We start from the raw sequence: 15,266 nt of genomic DNA, 5'->3' as shown, positions 1-15,266 counted from the left end.
AGTACGGAGGTGGGGGCTGGCGGGGTGGTGGGGCTGGATGCTCACTGCTCATCATGCTCGTGTTGTCTCAGGAGCAGGCGCTACAGGGTGAGATCGCAGCGCTGCGGGCACAGCTTTCCGAGAGGGAGGATGCTCTGCAGAGCACAGCCGAGCGGCTGCGCAGCACAGCGCAGCTCAAGGACAGCATGGAGCAGTTCATCGTGAGCCAGTGTACGTGGCCCAGGTGGCAGCCTGCTGTGGGGTGGCAAGCCCAAGCCGGCCTTGTCCCCATGTGCCTGGGGTGGCTTTACAGCACAAGAACCTCACTGACCACATCTCTCTCCCCCTCACAGTGAGCAGGACCCACAACGTGCTGCGCAAGGCCAGGACGAACCTGGAGGTGAGTGCCCTGGCAGCTAGGGTGGGATAGGGGCAGGTGCCCCTGCCCTGGTGAACCCTGATGCCCTGGGGATGGGCACAGATGGCAGACACCCCATGCTCTGCCAGCGGAGTGGTGAATGGCGAGCAGTGCCGAGGGACTCAGCTCTGTGTGTGTGTGGGACATGGGGACCTATTTTCCTTGACTGTCGCCAGCTGCCACATCCCCAGGGCACAGCAGTCCTCCAGCGCAGGCCTGCCCTGGCAGTGCTGCCCCTTACTGCCACGTGTCCTCTCTTGCCAGGTGAAGGCCCAGCAGGCCCTGCCCGTCACATGAGCAGGGCTGAGAGCAATGCCCCTGGTCACGGAACAGCCTGCTGGCTGCTGAGCCATGCCACGCCAGAGGGCTGCAGAGGACCCTGTCCCTGCTACTCCAAGGAGTGGGGTGGACGGGGGTCTGGGCTATCCAGTGGTACATAGCTAGTGGGTTTGGGCTGCTGTGGTGGTCGCATGCCCTCCACCTGACTTTGCTTGGTATTGCAGCAGCAGCTGCTGGCTTGGGCTTTGCCTGCCCCATGCTTCAGTGCTTGCCCCTTTCCACCCACAGCGCTTAGAGTGGCATGTACAGCACCTCTTGCCCTGGGACTCAGTCCCATTTGTAGCCGTACTGCACACCTGTCCCTGCTGTTGGATGTATGTATATGTATATAGACAGAGGTATCAGAGCTGCATTTTGTGGGCTCCCCGGGCATGTCGGGGCCCCAGTGTGGGAGGATGTAAGAAATGCCACGTTCTGTTCAGTGGCTGGAGAGTCCCCAATAAAGGTTTCCTGCAGGTTGTGGCGTTTCTGGCAAACCGGTCTCTGCAGCTATGCTCCCCAAGGTACCCACAGCACAAGGTGTAATAGGCACCGGCTGGCCTGAAGGGGGTGGCCCCATACCCCACGCCAGCACCCTAATGGCAGCTCTGCACCCCACTGGGCGCTCGCTCCCTTTTCCCCTCTCGCTGCTCCAGAGTACCCCTCCAATATTAGGCCAGCAGCACCCAGATCAATAAATACTGTAATAAATAGAGAAAACCCTGTTGCATGGCACTGCGCTGGCAGCAGGCGGTGTAGCTGGGGTCCTGGGATACGTGCCCTGCTCCGCTCTTCCCAGGCCCCTCCAGCGTGGTGTGCATGATGTCCCTCTGGCTATGATGAAGTCAGCCCTTCCCCGCAGAAGCACTCGATGTTGGGGACGGGGCGTTCAGTCCTTGACAGCACTGTCCCGGTGGCAGGTAAGCGTGGCTGCATCCGGTCCAGCTGCACCCTCTTTCCCGCTGGCTCGATGGTGAACCTGGCAGAGAGCTGGGGATGCAGCGAGGGCCAAGAGCCCTTCCTCAAAGCTAGTAAGCACAAGGAGGGGGGCAGCCCCAGGGCTGCAGGATGGGGCAGGCTGGGGTGTCCCACAGCCGGTAGGGATCAAAGTGGCCTTGGAAGCTCATCACCAGGACAGCACAGCAACCTTCACAGACAGGACATGTTCCTGGAGGCCTGGGCTGGATGCAGTGCCAGGACCACCTCGGGGCCTGTGCAGGCTGGAGAAGATGGGGAGGTGAAGCCCTTTCCATGCTGGGCGCAAGGAAAGGCTGTTTTGTTGAGCAGCAAAGTGGCCTCAGAGACTCGGAGAAGCCAAGGGGAGCTGTAGGTGGGTGGAAACCAAGGGTTAAATCAAACCACACCAGTAGGATGGGACAATGTCACAGGCCCCAGTGGCCCTGGGCTCATTGCCAGGGCTTGCGTCCCTGCCAGGTTCGAGGCTGGAGCCAGCGGTCAGTTCTCGCAGTCCTGTGGCCCAGTGTGTGCAGACAAAGCAGCGTTTGGTGTCCTGCATGGGGGGCGAGTGAGGCCCAGCTCAGATGGGCTTGTACAGCAGCGTGGTGACGTACTTCTTCTTGTAGCGGTGCGTGGCACTGAGCACCATCACGCCATCCTGCGAGAGGCACAGCGTCAGTGGGAGCAGGGGGAGACAGCCCAGTGCAGCCTGGCTGCACCAACATGGGAGTGGGGCACCCCACAGCAGCCATCAGGAAGAGGGCTCTGCAGGCCTGAGGAGCCACCCCAGCCTGTTCCTGTTGTCCTGAGTCCCTCAGCCAGCAAGACATGTCCAACACCCATGACAGGGAGTGCAAGGGAAGGGTCTGGTACACAGCAGGAGAGCCCAGGGCTGCCCAGTGCCATCAGGCTGCGGGGAGGCAGCTAAAGAGAACTGTAAGGAAGCCACAGCTACACCCCTGCACATGCCATCCTTCGGCAGGCAGCCAAGCTGTTCTTCCGTGGGTCCTCTGATCCCTGCACCACCATTTCCATCCCCCTGTTGTCTCCTGGGAGCCCTCTCCTGGGAGCCACAGCAGCTCCACTTCCCTCACCCAGCAGCCTCACAGGACCTGCCCTTACCTTGATGGACAGTGCGTAGAGGTGATTGAGCATGACATGGTTGGGTTCGGGCAGCAGTGCTGGGTCACACTAGGAGAAGAGGAGTGTCACAGAGGAACAGCAGAGCCCTGACCCCCCAGCTCCAGCCATCACAGGGAGCTGCCATCTCAGGCAATCTGAGCTGCTGGTGTCTCTGGCTGTTCTGAACAGGAACAGAACTCAGCTAAGCACCAGGCAGAGCAAGGAGCCAAACCAGCTTTGTAAATGGAAAAGTGATGCTTTCCCCAGGAAATGCCAAGAGTGATGCTCCAGGACTCCCCTTCCAACCCCAGTGTGGCTCCCTGTGTGTGGGCAGTATGATGGTACCCACCGAGATATTGGTGTCCTTGTTCAGGATGACCTGGAGAAGGTGAGGCGGGAGGATGGGTGGGGATTTGAAGCGCTCCTCAGGCCGGTATACGTACAATTCTTGGCCATAAGGTCCAGGTGGTGAGCTTGATAAGTCTAAAGAGAAAAGAGAGGAGACATGAAATGGCTGAAGCAGGCCTGGCTTCCCAAGAAGCTGAGAAGGATCCAGCAGCGTCTTTCAGTCACAAACATCTTCCATGAGCCATGCCCACATATTCTACAGCAACAGCTCAGCCTTTTCACAGCGGAAGAAGCAGCCAGGTGAGTCTTGGGCATTTCCAAGCAGGACTGTAAGCTGGTACGTGCATTGACACAAAGAAAGCACCCTGTGGAAGCCACCTCAAGACCCCTGCACACAGGCCTCAGCACAGCTGGGTCCCTCTATCTGTAGCAAGCAGCCAGCTTGGCCCAGAACTGTACCTTGTGCAGCAGGGGCACAGCAAGCAGCATGCCTGCATGCTCCCAGTGCTGCAGGACTGCCTGATGAGGAGGTCCCAGAAAGGGCAAATGGGAGGTCTAGACTGAGCAGCTGCACAACCTGCATGAGGAACTATGGGAGCTTGTGGTCACTGGAAGCTGGATTGCATGTACCTCCTGACCACATCTGACCTCATCATTTTGGAACAACAAGCATCCAAGAAGGACTCCACCTCCCTGGAGGTGCTGCTGCTTGCTGGCTTCTTTTCAACAAAGTATCATCTCCTGCCCAGGTTGGGCAAGGCTGTGGAGCTGAGCTCTGAGACAGGGTTTATACCAGGGATGGCAGGCAGCAGAGCACCCTGGATTGGAACACAACTGAGCTACCTGCCAGCATTACACACCAAGCCAGCACTGCCAGTTTCTGCATGGTAACCTAACCTGCTGCTGTAACACAAGTGGAGAGGGGGGTTTGAGATGAGCTAACACCAGTACAAATTACCTTGGCATGAAAACCAAGAGTAGCTGCTGAAAATAACCTGGATCCTGCTCTCACCTCTCTTGTACCCCAGATCAGATGACTTACAGTTGAGCAGACAGAAGGGGCTGATGTTCCCGGAGTTCACCAGTCTGAAATGGCTGCCTCAGCCATGCACAGGCATTGACCCTGCTCTGGGACAGTGCTAGCACAGAACAAGTTACCAGCGCAGTCCCTCCACAGAGGCAAGGCCTCAGCTGTGGGCTGCTGAGGACACACTGTCAAACAGTACTCTCCCCAGGTGCAGGCCCACACCTCTGCTCAGCAGGTCTGTTCACCCCCAGAGCAGTGAGTCTCAGCGCAGAGGAGGTGGAAAATAGCACATGCAAAGCGGTAATGTATAAAAACTCACCCCGACCTGAGGTTTCTGAGCTCTCCAAGGAATCCACCTTCAAAGCATCAAACACCTCAAAGTCAGACTTCTTGACGTGAATCAGGTTGTTAATCGTCCCCATCTGGCTGGTGACCACAGGCTGGAGAGAACTGAAGTAAGAGTCTTCCTATGTTCATCTCCTATCAAAGAACACTCAATGCTTCCTAGATCCTCCTGCCCAAGCTGTCTTTGCTGCACCATTACCTCACAACACAGGTAGCCAGTATCTAGCTCTGCTCTACACTTGCAGATCTCTGCTGTTTACCCTGGGAGGATTTCGCTTTACTCCCAGGCTCCTACATCACATCCTGTTTTCATCCTCCATCCTGCTATATGCCAATGGGTAAGTGTCCTCTCCTTCCCCTACTGCTACCTGCTTTCTGGTGTTTTCCTGCCCCTCAGCGCCTCCCCGAAACTCTCATATACAACATATCTAAGCCCAGAGGAACCAACCTCTGAAAGGACTCATGGGATGGAGACGCCCCTTTTGTATTGGCAGACACCTTCCGCTCTTCCTGTTCCCCCTCTACTGCAGTTACATCATGTTTAGTACCCTGAAGAAGTCAAGATCTGCAGGGATAAAGCTTTGAGTGTTACCTCAGATGGGTCATGGACCCACTGGCCATCCACAAAAAATTTGTACTGGTGTTCTCCTTCTGGGAGGTCCAGGATAGCAACAAAGTCGTTGTGGCTGTGCAGAGAGAATAGACGTGCAACAGCATTACCCTGTTGATGCTCTGGATGGTGCACTTCCATGGGGTCCCAGAAAACATGCACTGTCCAGCCCCTCTACTACCACACCTTCATGGAGGGTTAGGCTTGCTCATCGTCAATGATCTGAGGTACAACACAACAAGTGTGAGCATTCAGAGCACCAGCATGGCTCAACCCCCCAGGAGACTAGCTGGAAGGAGCGCACAGGAGGCAGTCCAGCCCCGCAAGTCCAGAGAAAGTTCATGTTACAGACAGCCTGTGCAAAACACATCTGGGAGGATGCATGGGAAAAGCATCTAACCCTGAGCTGGCACTGCAGGATGGGGACAGCAAGTGTAGCAGCTCTGTTTGTGAAACCCACGATTGAGATAAACCCATTCCAGGCAATTTGCTGGGATTAAGCCCAGAGTCATGTATTGTGAAACGACAAGAACATCATTAGGGCAGGAAGATATGTGAGGGACAAACAAACAACCCCTGCTGGCAACAACACAACTAGGCACGGGGTAAGGCCACAGCCAAGCAAAGAGCTGACAGCTTCCAGAAGATAACTGCATATCTGGATAGGGCTCTGCTGCTGGGACAAGCTGCCATGTGACATTGAGCTGGGCAAGCAAAGTGACCCATCCTGTTCTGTCCCTCTGTATAACTTACCAGCACCACCCAGGGAAGAAACTGACTACATATTTGTGCTCAGACCCTCCAGCTTGGGTGAACATAGACACGACAGGTGAGCAAAGGGAACAGCCACCAGCATAGATAAGGGGAAACACTTCCCATGATGGAGGAGAGGAGAATTTACAGTGACCTGAGGGACTGGCTACCTCTTGATGAGTGGGATCTTGGTGCTCCAGTTGTTGAAAGATCCAGAGATGAAGACCTCTTTGCCTCCATCAGCCCAGCGGATTACAGTGGGACGAGCCTGTTGGGACGGTTTTACTGACTCCTCCAGATCTGGCTGCCATGACACAAACTCCTTATCCCCAGGAATCTGAGCAAAGAAAAACAGAGCCTGAGACACAGAGACAACCAGGACCACAATCACTCCCCCTGGCCTCTACCAGCCCAGCTGCACATCCCAGACAAGAGCATTGCAGAGCTCTTCTAGCCTCCCAACTCTCCACGGGCCCCTCAAATGGCTGGGAGCACAGAGCCCCAGAGGGCAGGACACGGAAGGCAGTGGCTAGCCCCTACCTTGGAGTCATGGGAGCTGAAAACACTGGGGTCATCAGTGCTGCCCACCATGATCTTGTGCGGGTGCTCCTTGGCAGGGTGGGGGGCACCGGAGCCATCTGAGCGGTGGGACTTGGAGCCGTGGCGCTCCCCCGACACTCGCTCACTGGTGGTGTTCCCCATGGCAGCTCAGCTCCCCTGTAAGAGAGAGAAGACGGCAGTATGCCTGTGCCCATGGACTTTGGCAGCGAGGAGAAGAGCAAGGATGCCATTCCCAATGTTCTTTGCCAGGGGAGACTGACAGCAATCCTAAAAAAGGCCCAAAGATCATTACCACTGCCAAGTTTGGGAGCTGAATGGGAATTTAACAAACAAGACAGCTTGACCTAATTATAACCATATCCTTATGAACCATCACTCTGGTTACGTTGGTAACTGTTATACTCCAAAACACATACTAGTTACACTGTACCCCACACAAGCCCTCAGCAGCCAGCATAGTAGAGGGGCTGATGGGCAAAATAAAGCAACCTTTACTGGCAAATCAACTGCTTGGCGTTAACAGAGCCTCTTTCACAGTCTTACAGTGAGGCTCCACAGACAAATCCCCTACATACAGCAGGAAAACAGACAAAGAGTGGAAGTAGCAGCTGTTTAACAGCTCCCAAGCCTCCAAGAGCTTGCAGGCAGAAGAGCAGAGCCTTGTGTCTGGCAATGGTGACAGGGAGCAGTTAAAGTGTCCGAGTGGAATCACCCAAGCTGGAGCTTGGCCAAGGTGTGGGGCTAATGTCGTGGTGTCTGAAAAAAGCTCAGCTCTTGACAGGATTCACTTATGATTCACCAGGCAAGCCACCATGTCAGCTGCAGCACAGCACAGCGAGTTCTGCTTGTTGTGAACCTAACGAGCAGCACCACGCTGCGCATTCTGGTGTCTGCCTGGCCACCTGGAGCCCCAGGATGAGGGAAGGGCCACCCAGCTGCCTCAGTGCCACCCTGCAGCTGGAGAAGGGCTGTCATCCCCAATCTCACCCAGCTCAGAGAAGGCAAAAGAGGAGAACTGGCCATATAGCACCAAGCCATCAACAACTACACACCTCTTGGGACAAACAACAAAGCCACCACAAGCTACATGGGACTCTTCAGGCCTTACCCAGCCTCCAGCAGCTGAGATGGACTGGGATTCTTGTCCCCTTCCCAGGCTAATTTTTCAGCTTACCGCACTGACCATGGGTGCTGCAGGGCAAGGCAAGAGGATAGCCAGCATTGCTTCATGCACTTAGCTGCGACATTTAGGGATTTGTTTAGAAGATCAAGTTATATGAAGGGTGCCAGGCAAGGCTGCCAGCCAAAGCCAGGCTTTAGAACATTATGGAGCAATTACTAAAGTATTTCTTAAATCCTGAGAGCTAAAAGGCAGTCTGAGAGGACAGCTAACCCGTACCACCCCCTCTCTCAATGAGGATCAAGCATACCTGAAGATCCAGGTCAGATGAGCTGCACCACTTGCTCTGACATCTTCCCCCTCTGCCCTGGAGGCTCAGCCAGCTTCTCATAAAATCTATCCCTGTGCCACTAGACCTGCTGTTGAGGAGCTTCTTCCCCAGTATCTCCACTAAGGCTCCCTTACTTCTCATCTACAGGGAGGAAGGTAGGAAAGGCTGAACATCCTCTTGTACCAAGACAGACCGGAGAGATACATGCAGGTGTTAACAGATGTGAAAGCTACCCTTTCTCTTCTCTAAAAGGAATCCAGTCCCTCTGGCTGTCCCTTACAGGTCACACTCTCCTAACGTTTCCTGAGGTTTCTCCCAAAGTGGTGGCTCCTTTCTGCTGCATGGTATCTGAAACCCCATGCAGACAAGACCACCCCACCTCCTGCATCACACACACAGGCACCCTGCTGCGCTGGGATAGTGAACTCTCCGAGCATAGCCTGTGGCACTTGGCTTTACTGAATTTAGTTCTACAGCTCCTGCATTCAGACAAGCCCTTGTAGCACTGCATGCTCTGATGGTGTGACACAAGTATGTTCAAGCCACTGATGGAAACACTGCCCATACCAAAACACAAGCAAACCTCCACAGCGTCTCAGTGCATCTGCTCCCAGTCTGGCAGCAAGCCGCTGCCAGCTACAGTCTGCAAGAAGGTGAGTGCCTGCCTGCTGGATCATAAAACCCCTTTGGTTTCAACCAGCCCCACCTCCCCACTTTGCTTCTGACCTGGACACACAAAATACACCAGTTACCCCTGAGCTGTGTCACGCTTGCTGCCCCTCCCACCCAGCCAGTGACCTGCACCAGAAAAACACTGGCAGCCAGCCTGAGGTTTATTTTGGAGAGATGGGGTCTCTGTTCATCACTCTTAGTTGCCCACAGCCTGCTCGGCTGACACCTCTCGGTGCTGAAGGCACCCAGGGAAGCCTGATTTGCGTGGACTCTCCTGCCTCCCGCATTCAGAGAAGGGAATCAGAGCTCAGCCGAGAGGTTGCCGTAAGGTTAAGGGGATGAGATGGGAAACCGGGGATAGGAAAGCCTCCCTCCTCCGGATCGCGCCAAGCAGGCATGGCTGGGACGAGGGCTCTGCGAAGCACTGGCGGTGGCAGGGCTTTCACAAGGGCTCTGCAAAGCGTTGGCAGGGCTGTCATGAGGGCTCCGCGAAGCGCTGTTAGAGCTGTCACGGCATGCAGGGCCCGCGCCGCCCGCTCCCCTTCCGTCCCGGGTCACGGTGCCTGCCGCGGCCCTGAGGAGAAGCTGGCCGCACCGGCAAGGGACAGGGACCTCCTGAAGTGCTCCGAGCCGGCTGCAGGCCACGGCTGGGGCCGGCCACCGTTACCCACCGCGCTGTCACCCGTAGGGACGCCCAGCCAAACCTCACCCACCGTCTCCCCGAAGCAGCGCTCGGCCAGCTGCCTCCCGCCCACCCTCGGCCTGGCCCGCCGGGACACCCGCCGCCAGTCCCCGATCCCGACCGCAGCCCCACCTGGCCGCCGCCGCCGCCCCGCTCTCCGCCTCCGTCCAAAATGGCGACACCCCCCGCCGCCGCCGCCGCCGCCGCCGCCAGCCTCTGCGGGGCGCTCTGGCCCGCCCCCGCGCGCCGTTCCATGGCCGCGCCCCACCCCCCCCGCGGACCCGCTTCCCCGCTGCCGGGCAGCCGCCATGTTTGTTGAGGGCGGCTTCGCTCGCTGTTGTTAAGGGCGGCCGGCCTGGCGCGCGGGGGCTGCGCGGCTTCACCCGCGCCGCAGGGGGCGGGCGGCCATGGCGGTTGAGGGTAGGGCTGTGGGAGCGGAGTGGCGGGGAAGGGTTCCGGGCTGGCTGCGGGGCTGGGCGGGCTGGCTGAGGTGTGCGGTGGCCAGGTTGCTGCCCCCGAGCTGGACAGGCCCTGTGTGGGCAGGACAGATGAGTTGGGGCGGACAGCAGCGACTGAGGCAGCCCATACAGCATGGTCCCTGGTCCCCCCGGCACGAGGACAAGCTTTATTGCCGTTTTGCCAAGGCGCCGTGCCTGAGCAAGTTCCCTGTTTCCCCATTGCCTCTGTGCCGACCTGACCCACAGGCAGAGCTTGCAGAGTGATCCCTGTCCTCGGGGCAGTCCCTGACAAGACCTTTTGTGGCCCTGGTACAGCAGGAAGGCGAGATAGACCGGGCTGTCTGGTCTGTCTTGCCTTCAAGGAACTGAAGGTGTGGTTCCTTGAACCTCTCGTCTCAAGGAGCCAAACCTCTCTGTGCATCCTCATGTGGAGTCTCTCTGTAGTAAGAGACTACAGAAACACTAGCCCAAAGGAAAGGAAGCAGATTCCCAGGAGGACCTGTTGTCTCCTTCATTTTAGGTTAAGGAGAGAGCAAGACGTAGACAAGGGCGGCCACAATCAACCCGATGCTGAAGAAGACCTTGAAGATGTGGGCTGTGGTGCTGGAGCGGGCAGGGTGGTCCCCAGCATTGCCTTGCAGGGGCCTGACCACACGCTGCCGCTGGGTGAGGATGGCGTCCCTGGCACTGGCCCACTTGCCCGGGCCCCGCAGGTGGTACTGGTATGGCGTGCAGGGCCCGAAGGCAACCTCCAGCGCCAGCTTGGGGTCACTGAGGAAGAGGGTGAGCAGGTTGGGCTTGACCCCCACCTGGCAGGCGAGCTCGTCCATGTAGGGGATGTAATCCACCTGGATGGTGTGCCGCTGGCTCTTCACGTACCTGTGGGCAGGGAGAGCAGGCAGGTTTGGCAGGTGGGCACATGGGTGACAGTGGCAGGGCCGATGCTTGCCCTGGTTCCTTACCGCTTGGCCATTCTCTCCTTGGTCTGCATGACATCAGCCAGCATGTCAGTGGAGGGCGGCAGGTCCTGCAGCCCTGGGGAAGAGGAGGCTGTAGCTGGGAGGAAGGGCTGTGCTCCTATCACAGTCTGGCTGGCTCTGCAGCCCAGCCTGGCCTTTGCTTGCACATGGAAACCTCTGAGGCTTCAGGGACATGCTACCACGTCAGGAGCAAAGTAGGAGGCATAGGCGAAGAAAGTAACAGCAGAAAAGGAAAGGGAGAAGGGGGTTTGCAGGCAATGGGACCTGTTAGTGGCTCCCACAAGAGAAGATGAGTGTTAGGCCCGTTGCGACATGCAAGGCTGGTTTTTGTCCCCATGAAGAAGCAAAATGAAGATAAAAAGGTGAGTGGGGGAAAGCAGTGTGTGAAGGGATGCCACCAGCTGAACAACTCAGCCTTGCCATGTCTGGGGGAGCGCATCTGCATTCCCTCAAGCTGCCTTGCTTACCCTTGAAGACGCGGGTGGCCCAGCGACACTGGAGCTCAGAGATGGGCATGATGGCACCCAGGGGCTGGATGAGGCCAATGAAAGCCAGCGTCGGCTTCTCCAGATCAGGGGGGAACATGAATTTTTATAGCGGGATCTGGTTCTCCACCACGTTCACGCAGCCTTCGAGGAAAGGGAAAGAGAAAGTGTAGCCTGTGGCAAAGACCACAGCATCAATGTCTTCCCTGGTGCCGTCTTCAAAGATGGCAGACGTCTCTGTGAACTCCTGGATGTTTGGCTTCACCAGTACCCTTCCCGAAATGATGCGGTTGGGCAGGTCGTCGTTGATGGTCGGGTGTTGGTCAAGGAACCTGGAAGGCAGACCTTGCGTGTGCCCGGGCAGTGGGACAGGCAGCAGGATGGACAGCATGGGGCAGGCAGCTGGACTGCTGCCAGGGCACTCACCGGTGCTGGGGCCGCAGGCCATAGAGCTCATGGTCGAAGCGGGCATTCAGCTTCCTCTCCAGGAGAAAACTGATGGCTTTTTGAGGCAGCAGACTTTGGAAGAGCTGTGTGAAGCGGCTGAGATAGGAAAAGTCAAAGGGATACCCACCATCTGCTACCCGGTGCAGCACCCAGGTCCCACGCTTGGTGCTGAGGAAGACCTGGAAGGAAGCAGAGGAGAGGTGGTGATGTGGCAGCATCCTCAGGACCGGGTTGGGGTCTCGCCATGTTCCTTGAACAGGGATGCCAGCACAGCTGCTGGGACCACAACAGCCACCCCCATCGAGAGGGGATGGGTGCTTGTGGCCAGGTGCTGGAGAGAGAGGATCCTGCAGGGGATGGTGGGGGGTTGCTCGGTCCTGGTGGCTCTCCCGGCACACCTGCTCAGTTGCCTGGCTCAGCTCCACCGCGATGTCGATGCCTGAATTCCCACTGCCAACCACGACTACCCGCTTCCCTGAGAAGGACTGTGGGCTCTTGTAGTCCCGGCTGTGCAGGTACCAGCCCTCAAACTTTTCCAGCCCTGGAAGAGAGAGAGAAGCCGTGCTAGGCAGGGATGTGAGGTAGGGGGTGGCTGTCCCCCTGCTCAGACTGGTCGTGTGTTTTGAGAACAGGTTGGGGCCAGAGTGACCAACAGCAGCAGTGTGGCCCTGGAATGATGCCCAGAGAGGTGGTGGCATCTCCAGCCTGGGAGACGCTCAGTGTGGCCCTGAGCATCCTGCTCTGGCTTTGGGGCTGGCCTGGCTTGCAGCAGGGCTTGGACTGGAGACCTCCATGCTCCCATCCCAGAATCCTCCTGCAGTTCCTGCCTGGTGCTAGGTGTTGGGGCAGAGGAGCAGCCGGGATCTGTGCCATCCTGCCAGATGGCACACCATCCACCCGGTGACAGTGTGCTCCAGCCTGTTCCCCAGCCAAAGAGGGTCTCCACGGCTGAAAGCCATCCGGGCATTTTTGCCTGGCACCAAGAGTAAAAGACCAGCGCCAGCACCAAGCTCTCAAGCCTTGCCACAGAGCTGGAGGGCCCAGCGGGTGCATGGCCAGCAGCTCGGGGAGCCAGTCGCTGGCGGGAGAGGTGAGCTGGCAGAAGTGACACTTGCCAGCAGGACATGTTGGTCAGGTGCTGATGGCACAGCATGAGCCACCTAGGACAGACCGCCAAGATGGGTGGGATAGCAGCATGCTCGTGCAATCCCGCCTGGTGTGTTACCCTGTGGAAGCATTTTGGCAGTAGCCAGGGTTGAGTGGGGACTAAGCTGGAGAGGAGGGTGGTCCCAGGGGTGTCAAGGACCAAGTGAGCAGTCCGTGGGGCAGCACCTGGGAAGGTGTTCAGCGGGAGGTGTGCCTCGGTGTGGTGCCCAGTGCACACCAGCACAGCATCAAAGACGGCCGCCTCCTGCTTCCCCTCGCTCTCCGTCACCACCTCCCACTGGCCCGTGGCAGCGAAGTCGGGACGCTTCGACACACGGCACACGCTGGTCTGGGTGCAGGGGGAGCAGGCGTCAGGCACCTTGTGCCCCGGCCCTGCTGTGCCGCTCACCCTGGACCCTGGTGGCTCTCACCCTGAATCGGATGTGGTGGAGCAGGTCAAAGTGCTGCGCATACATGCGAAAGTACTCCATGATCATGTAGTTGGGGAAGTCTTCGGGGATTGGGAAGTTGCTGAAGCACATCATCTCCTTGGAGGTGTTGATGATGACAGAGCGGTAGATGCTGGCGCGGCCCTCCTCAGGGTGCTTCTGCAGGAGCGGGGCACAGCTCAGCACTGGTCAGGGACCCCAGGGCTGCCTGCCTGGTGCCTCACTGTGCCTGTGGGTGCAGGGTTAAGCCACGGGTGATTGCACCTGTCCCTGCACCCAGCACTCTCCTATAGATGTGACTGCCCACCCCACAAAAGACGGAAGAGGACTCTGTATTGGTGAGGGCGATCAGTGGTAACAGTGGAGTTACCATTCATCAAGACAGCGGTGGGGTCTTGTGCCTCAGTTTCCCTGCTCCCACCGCTGTCTCTGATGAGGTAGGGCGTTCCCAAAGCTGTCCATGGTGTCATTGCCCCAGTTGCCACATCAGGTGTCACCAGTTCCTGAGCCAAATCTGTCACTTCCAGTAAAGCGACCACTCCTGCTTGCTGAGTCTCTGCCCCAGCAGCTGGGTGTTGCTGCCCTGGCTCTGCTCTCCCAGGCCCGTTTCTGAACCACCATGGGCAGAACCAGTGGACTGTAACTGGGCCACCCCAAACCCTGTGCTGGCTTGGTGTGGTGTCCCCCCCCCGGCTATCCCACTGTGTATCAGGACATTGTGGAAGGCTTGTCTTCTTCGTGGGTTCTCAGGGGAAAAGTCAACAAACAGCCTCATTAGGTGGGGGCAGAAATGAGCTCTGGTGCTTCCCCTGATGAAGGGAGAGCCAAGGCATAGAGGAGGAAGCGCTCGGTGCTTCTGAATGGGTGAGTGCCACAGAAGTAGGGAGAGGAACAAGTGGGACTTCCAGACAAGGCCTGGGCAGGACAGGGACCGGGATAGACAGTGGGGTCAGATGGGACAAGGATGGGTAGGGAAGGACTGGAGGAGACAAAGAACAAACCAGCAGGGGAAGGGATGGATGAGACTGGAAAGAAAGGGTCTGTCCTGCTGCTGGTGGGAAGGAGACAGGTCCCATGTAGCCAGGACACCAGCATCCTGCTACCACAGCAGTCTGTCTTTCGTGTGGTTTTCCTGGGAAACCGGACAGCCACACATATGCAAAGCAGGGGAAAGGTGCTTTGTTAGCTGCCAATGATAAATCCCAATGCTTTCCGCGCTGCTGCTGTGGGGCAGGCTCACACGGCGCAGGGCTTACCTCAAAGCGCCAGAGCCCCCCGATGAATCTGCTCCTCTCAAAGCAGGTTGGTTCCAGCCCCTCATCCAGGCAGCACTTCAGGGCGCACAGGCCAGAGGCACCGGCACCAACGATGGCTACTTTCTGGGCAGCCATGTCCTGCAGGACTGTGGTGGTGGCAGGGATGCTGGGGCGTCCTGTCCCTGGGCAAAACACACTTGGGGGTGTGTGGAGCCTGGCGAGTCACAGAGGGGGTGCACGGTGTCGCTTGGTTGCGGTTGGCTGTCCCAGTGCTTCCCCAGCCTGACTGAGATCAGCTGGGCTGTCGCAAGATGTGTTTCTTCCAGTTATGATCTACAGGTTCGCCCCGCTGCCATGCCACACCTCCTGCCTGCGCCTCCTCCCGCAAAGGGCTCATTAGGATCTGTAAGCGCTTAACAATGCCAACGCTGCTGCGGGACTTCCTGGGCTCAGGGCTGAGAAGTGGCCATGCTGCAGACTTGGCAGGTCATGGCATGGAAAACAAAAGCTTGTGGATGCTGAGTGCACTGATGGCCAGCAGCCGTGCAGCCCTGGCATGTGATGGCCAGGAACCTCTGTCACCACTCTGTGTTCCCAAGCCACCCAATGGTGGGGCTGCACTCAGGAGATGAGGGTGGCACTGAGCTGTGCCACTGTGACTATTGTGGCGGGACACGCCCTGAGTGAGGCTATTTTGCTGTGGATACACGCATGTGCACACGTGTGAATGTGTGCAGCCTGTGCTGCCCTAGGATGTTGTCATGATGCTGATCCCAAACCCGTGTGAGACCCATGGGAATGC

The 15,266-nt window shown here is 57.7% G+C and overlaps 2 protein-coding genes and 1 pseudogene across 16 annotated transcripts in view; 1 reads left to right on the top strand and 2 right to left on the bottom strand.

The window, feature by feature from the left end:
* LOC115612293 (myomegalin-like) overlaps positions 1-1,212 on the top strand; it is a 34,819-nt gene extending 33,607 nt beyond the window's left edge. For 8 of the 9 annotated variants that reach the window (XM_030496418.1, XM_030496417.1, XM_030496419.1 and 5 more), the window contains 3 exons: positions 72-210; positions 333-379; positions 662-1,212. In XM_030496418.1, the coding sequence (XP_030352278.1) occupies positions 72-210; positions 333-379; positions 662-694 (219 nt within the window). In that variant the 3' untranslated portion in view covers positions 695-1,212. The remainder of the gene's footprint in view (positions 1-71; positions 211-332; positions 380-661) is intronic. The other variant, XM_030496412.1, reaches the window with a different exon arrangement.
* Positions 1,213-1,400: 188 nt separating this feature from the next.
* PRKAB2 (protein kinase AMP-activated non-catalytic subunit beta 2) lies at positions 1,401-9,436 on the bottom strand. 7 transcript variants are annotated; one of them, XM_030496425.1, is made up of 9 exons: positions 9,376-9,436; positions 7,869-8,030; positions 6,418-6,594; positions 6,048-6,214; positions 5,107-5,200; positions 4,489-4,609; positions 3,144-3,277; positions 2,795-2,863; positions 1,401-2,330 (listed from the first exon to the last, which is right to left on the bottom strand). In XM_030496425.1, exons 3-9 carry the CDS (start codon positions 6,577-6,579, stop codon positions 2,253-2,255), a joined length of 825 nt encoding a protein of 274 aa, XP_030352285.1. In that variant the 5' UTR covers positions 6,580-6,594; positions 7,869-8,030; positions 9,376-9,436; the 3' UTR covers positions 1,401-2,252. The 7 variants fall into 7 exon arrangements, 6 of the variants coding, with proteins under 6 accessions (XP_030352285.1, XP_030352286.1, XP_030352288.1 ...); XR_003992938.1 differs by lacking the exon at positions 7,869-8,030 and having other exon boundaries at positions 2,795-2,975; positions 4,495-4,609; positions 9,376-9,434; XM_030496426.1 differs by lacking the exon at positions 7,869-8,030.
* A 402-nt stretch (positions 9,437-9,838) lies between these two features.
* LOC115612300 lies at positions 9,839-15,200 on the bottom strand (annotated as a pseudogene).
* Between the last annotated feature and the right edge of the window lie 66 nt (positions 15,201-15,266).

Source organism: Strigops habroptila, chromosome 8 (genome assembly GCF_004027225.2).
Source record: "Strigops habroptila isolate Jane chromosome 8, bStrHab1.2.pri, whole genome shotgun sequence".
In the NCBI taxonomy this organism is placed as follows: Eukaryota; Metazoa; Chordata; class Aves; order Psittaciformes; family Psittacidae; genus Strigops; species Strigops habroptila.
This window is presented reverse-complemented; position numbering and strand designations above follow the sequence as displayed.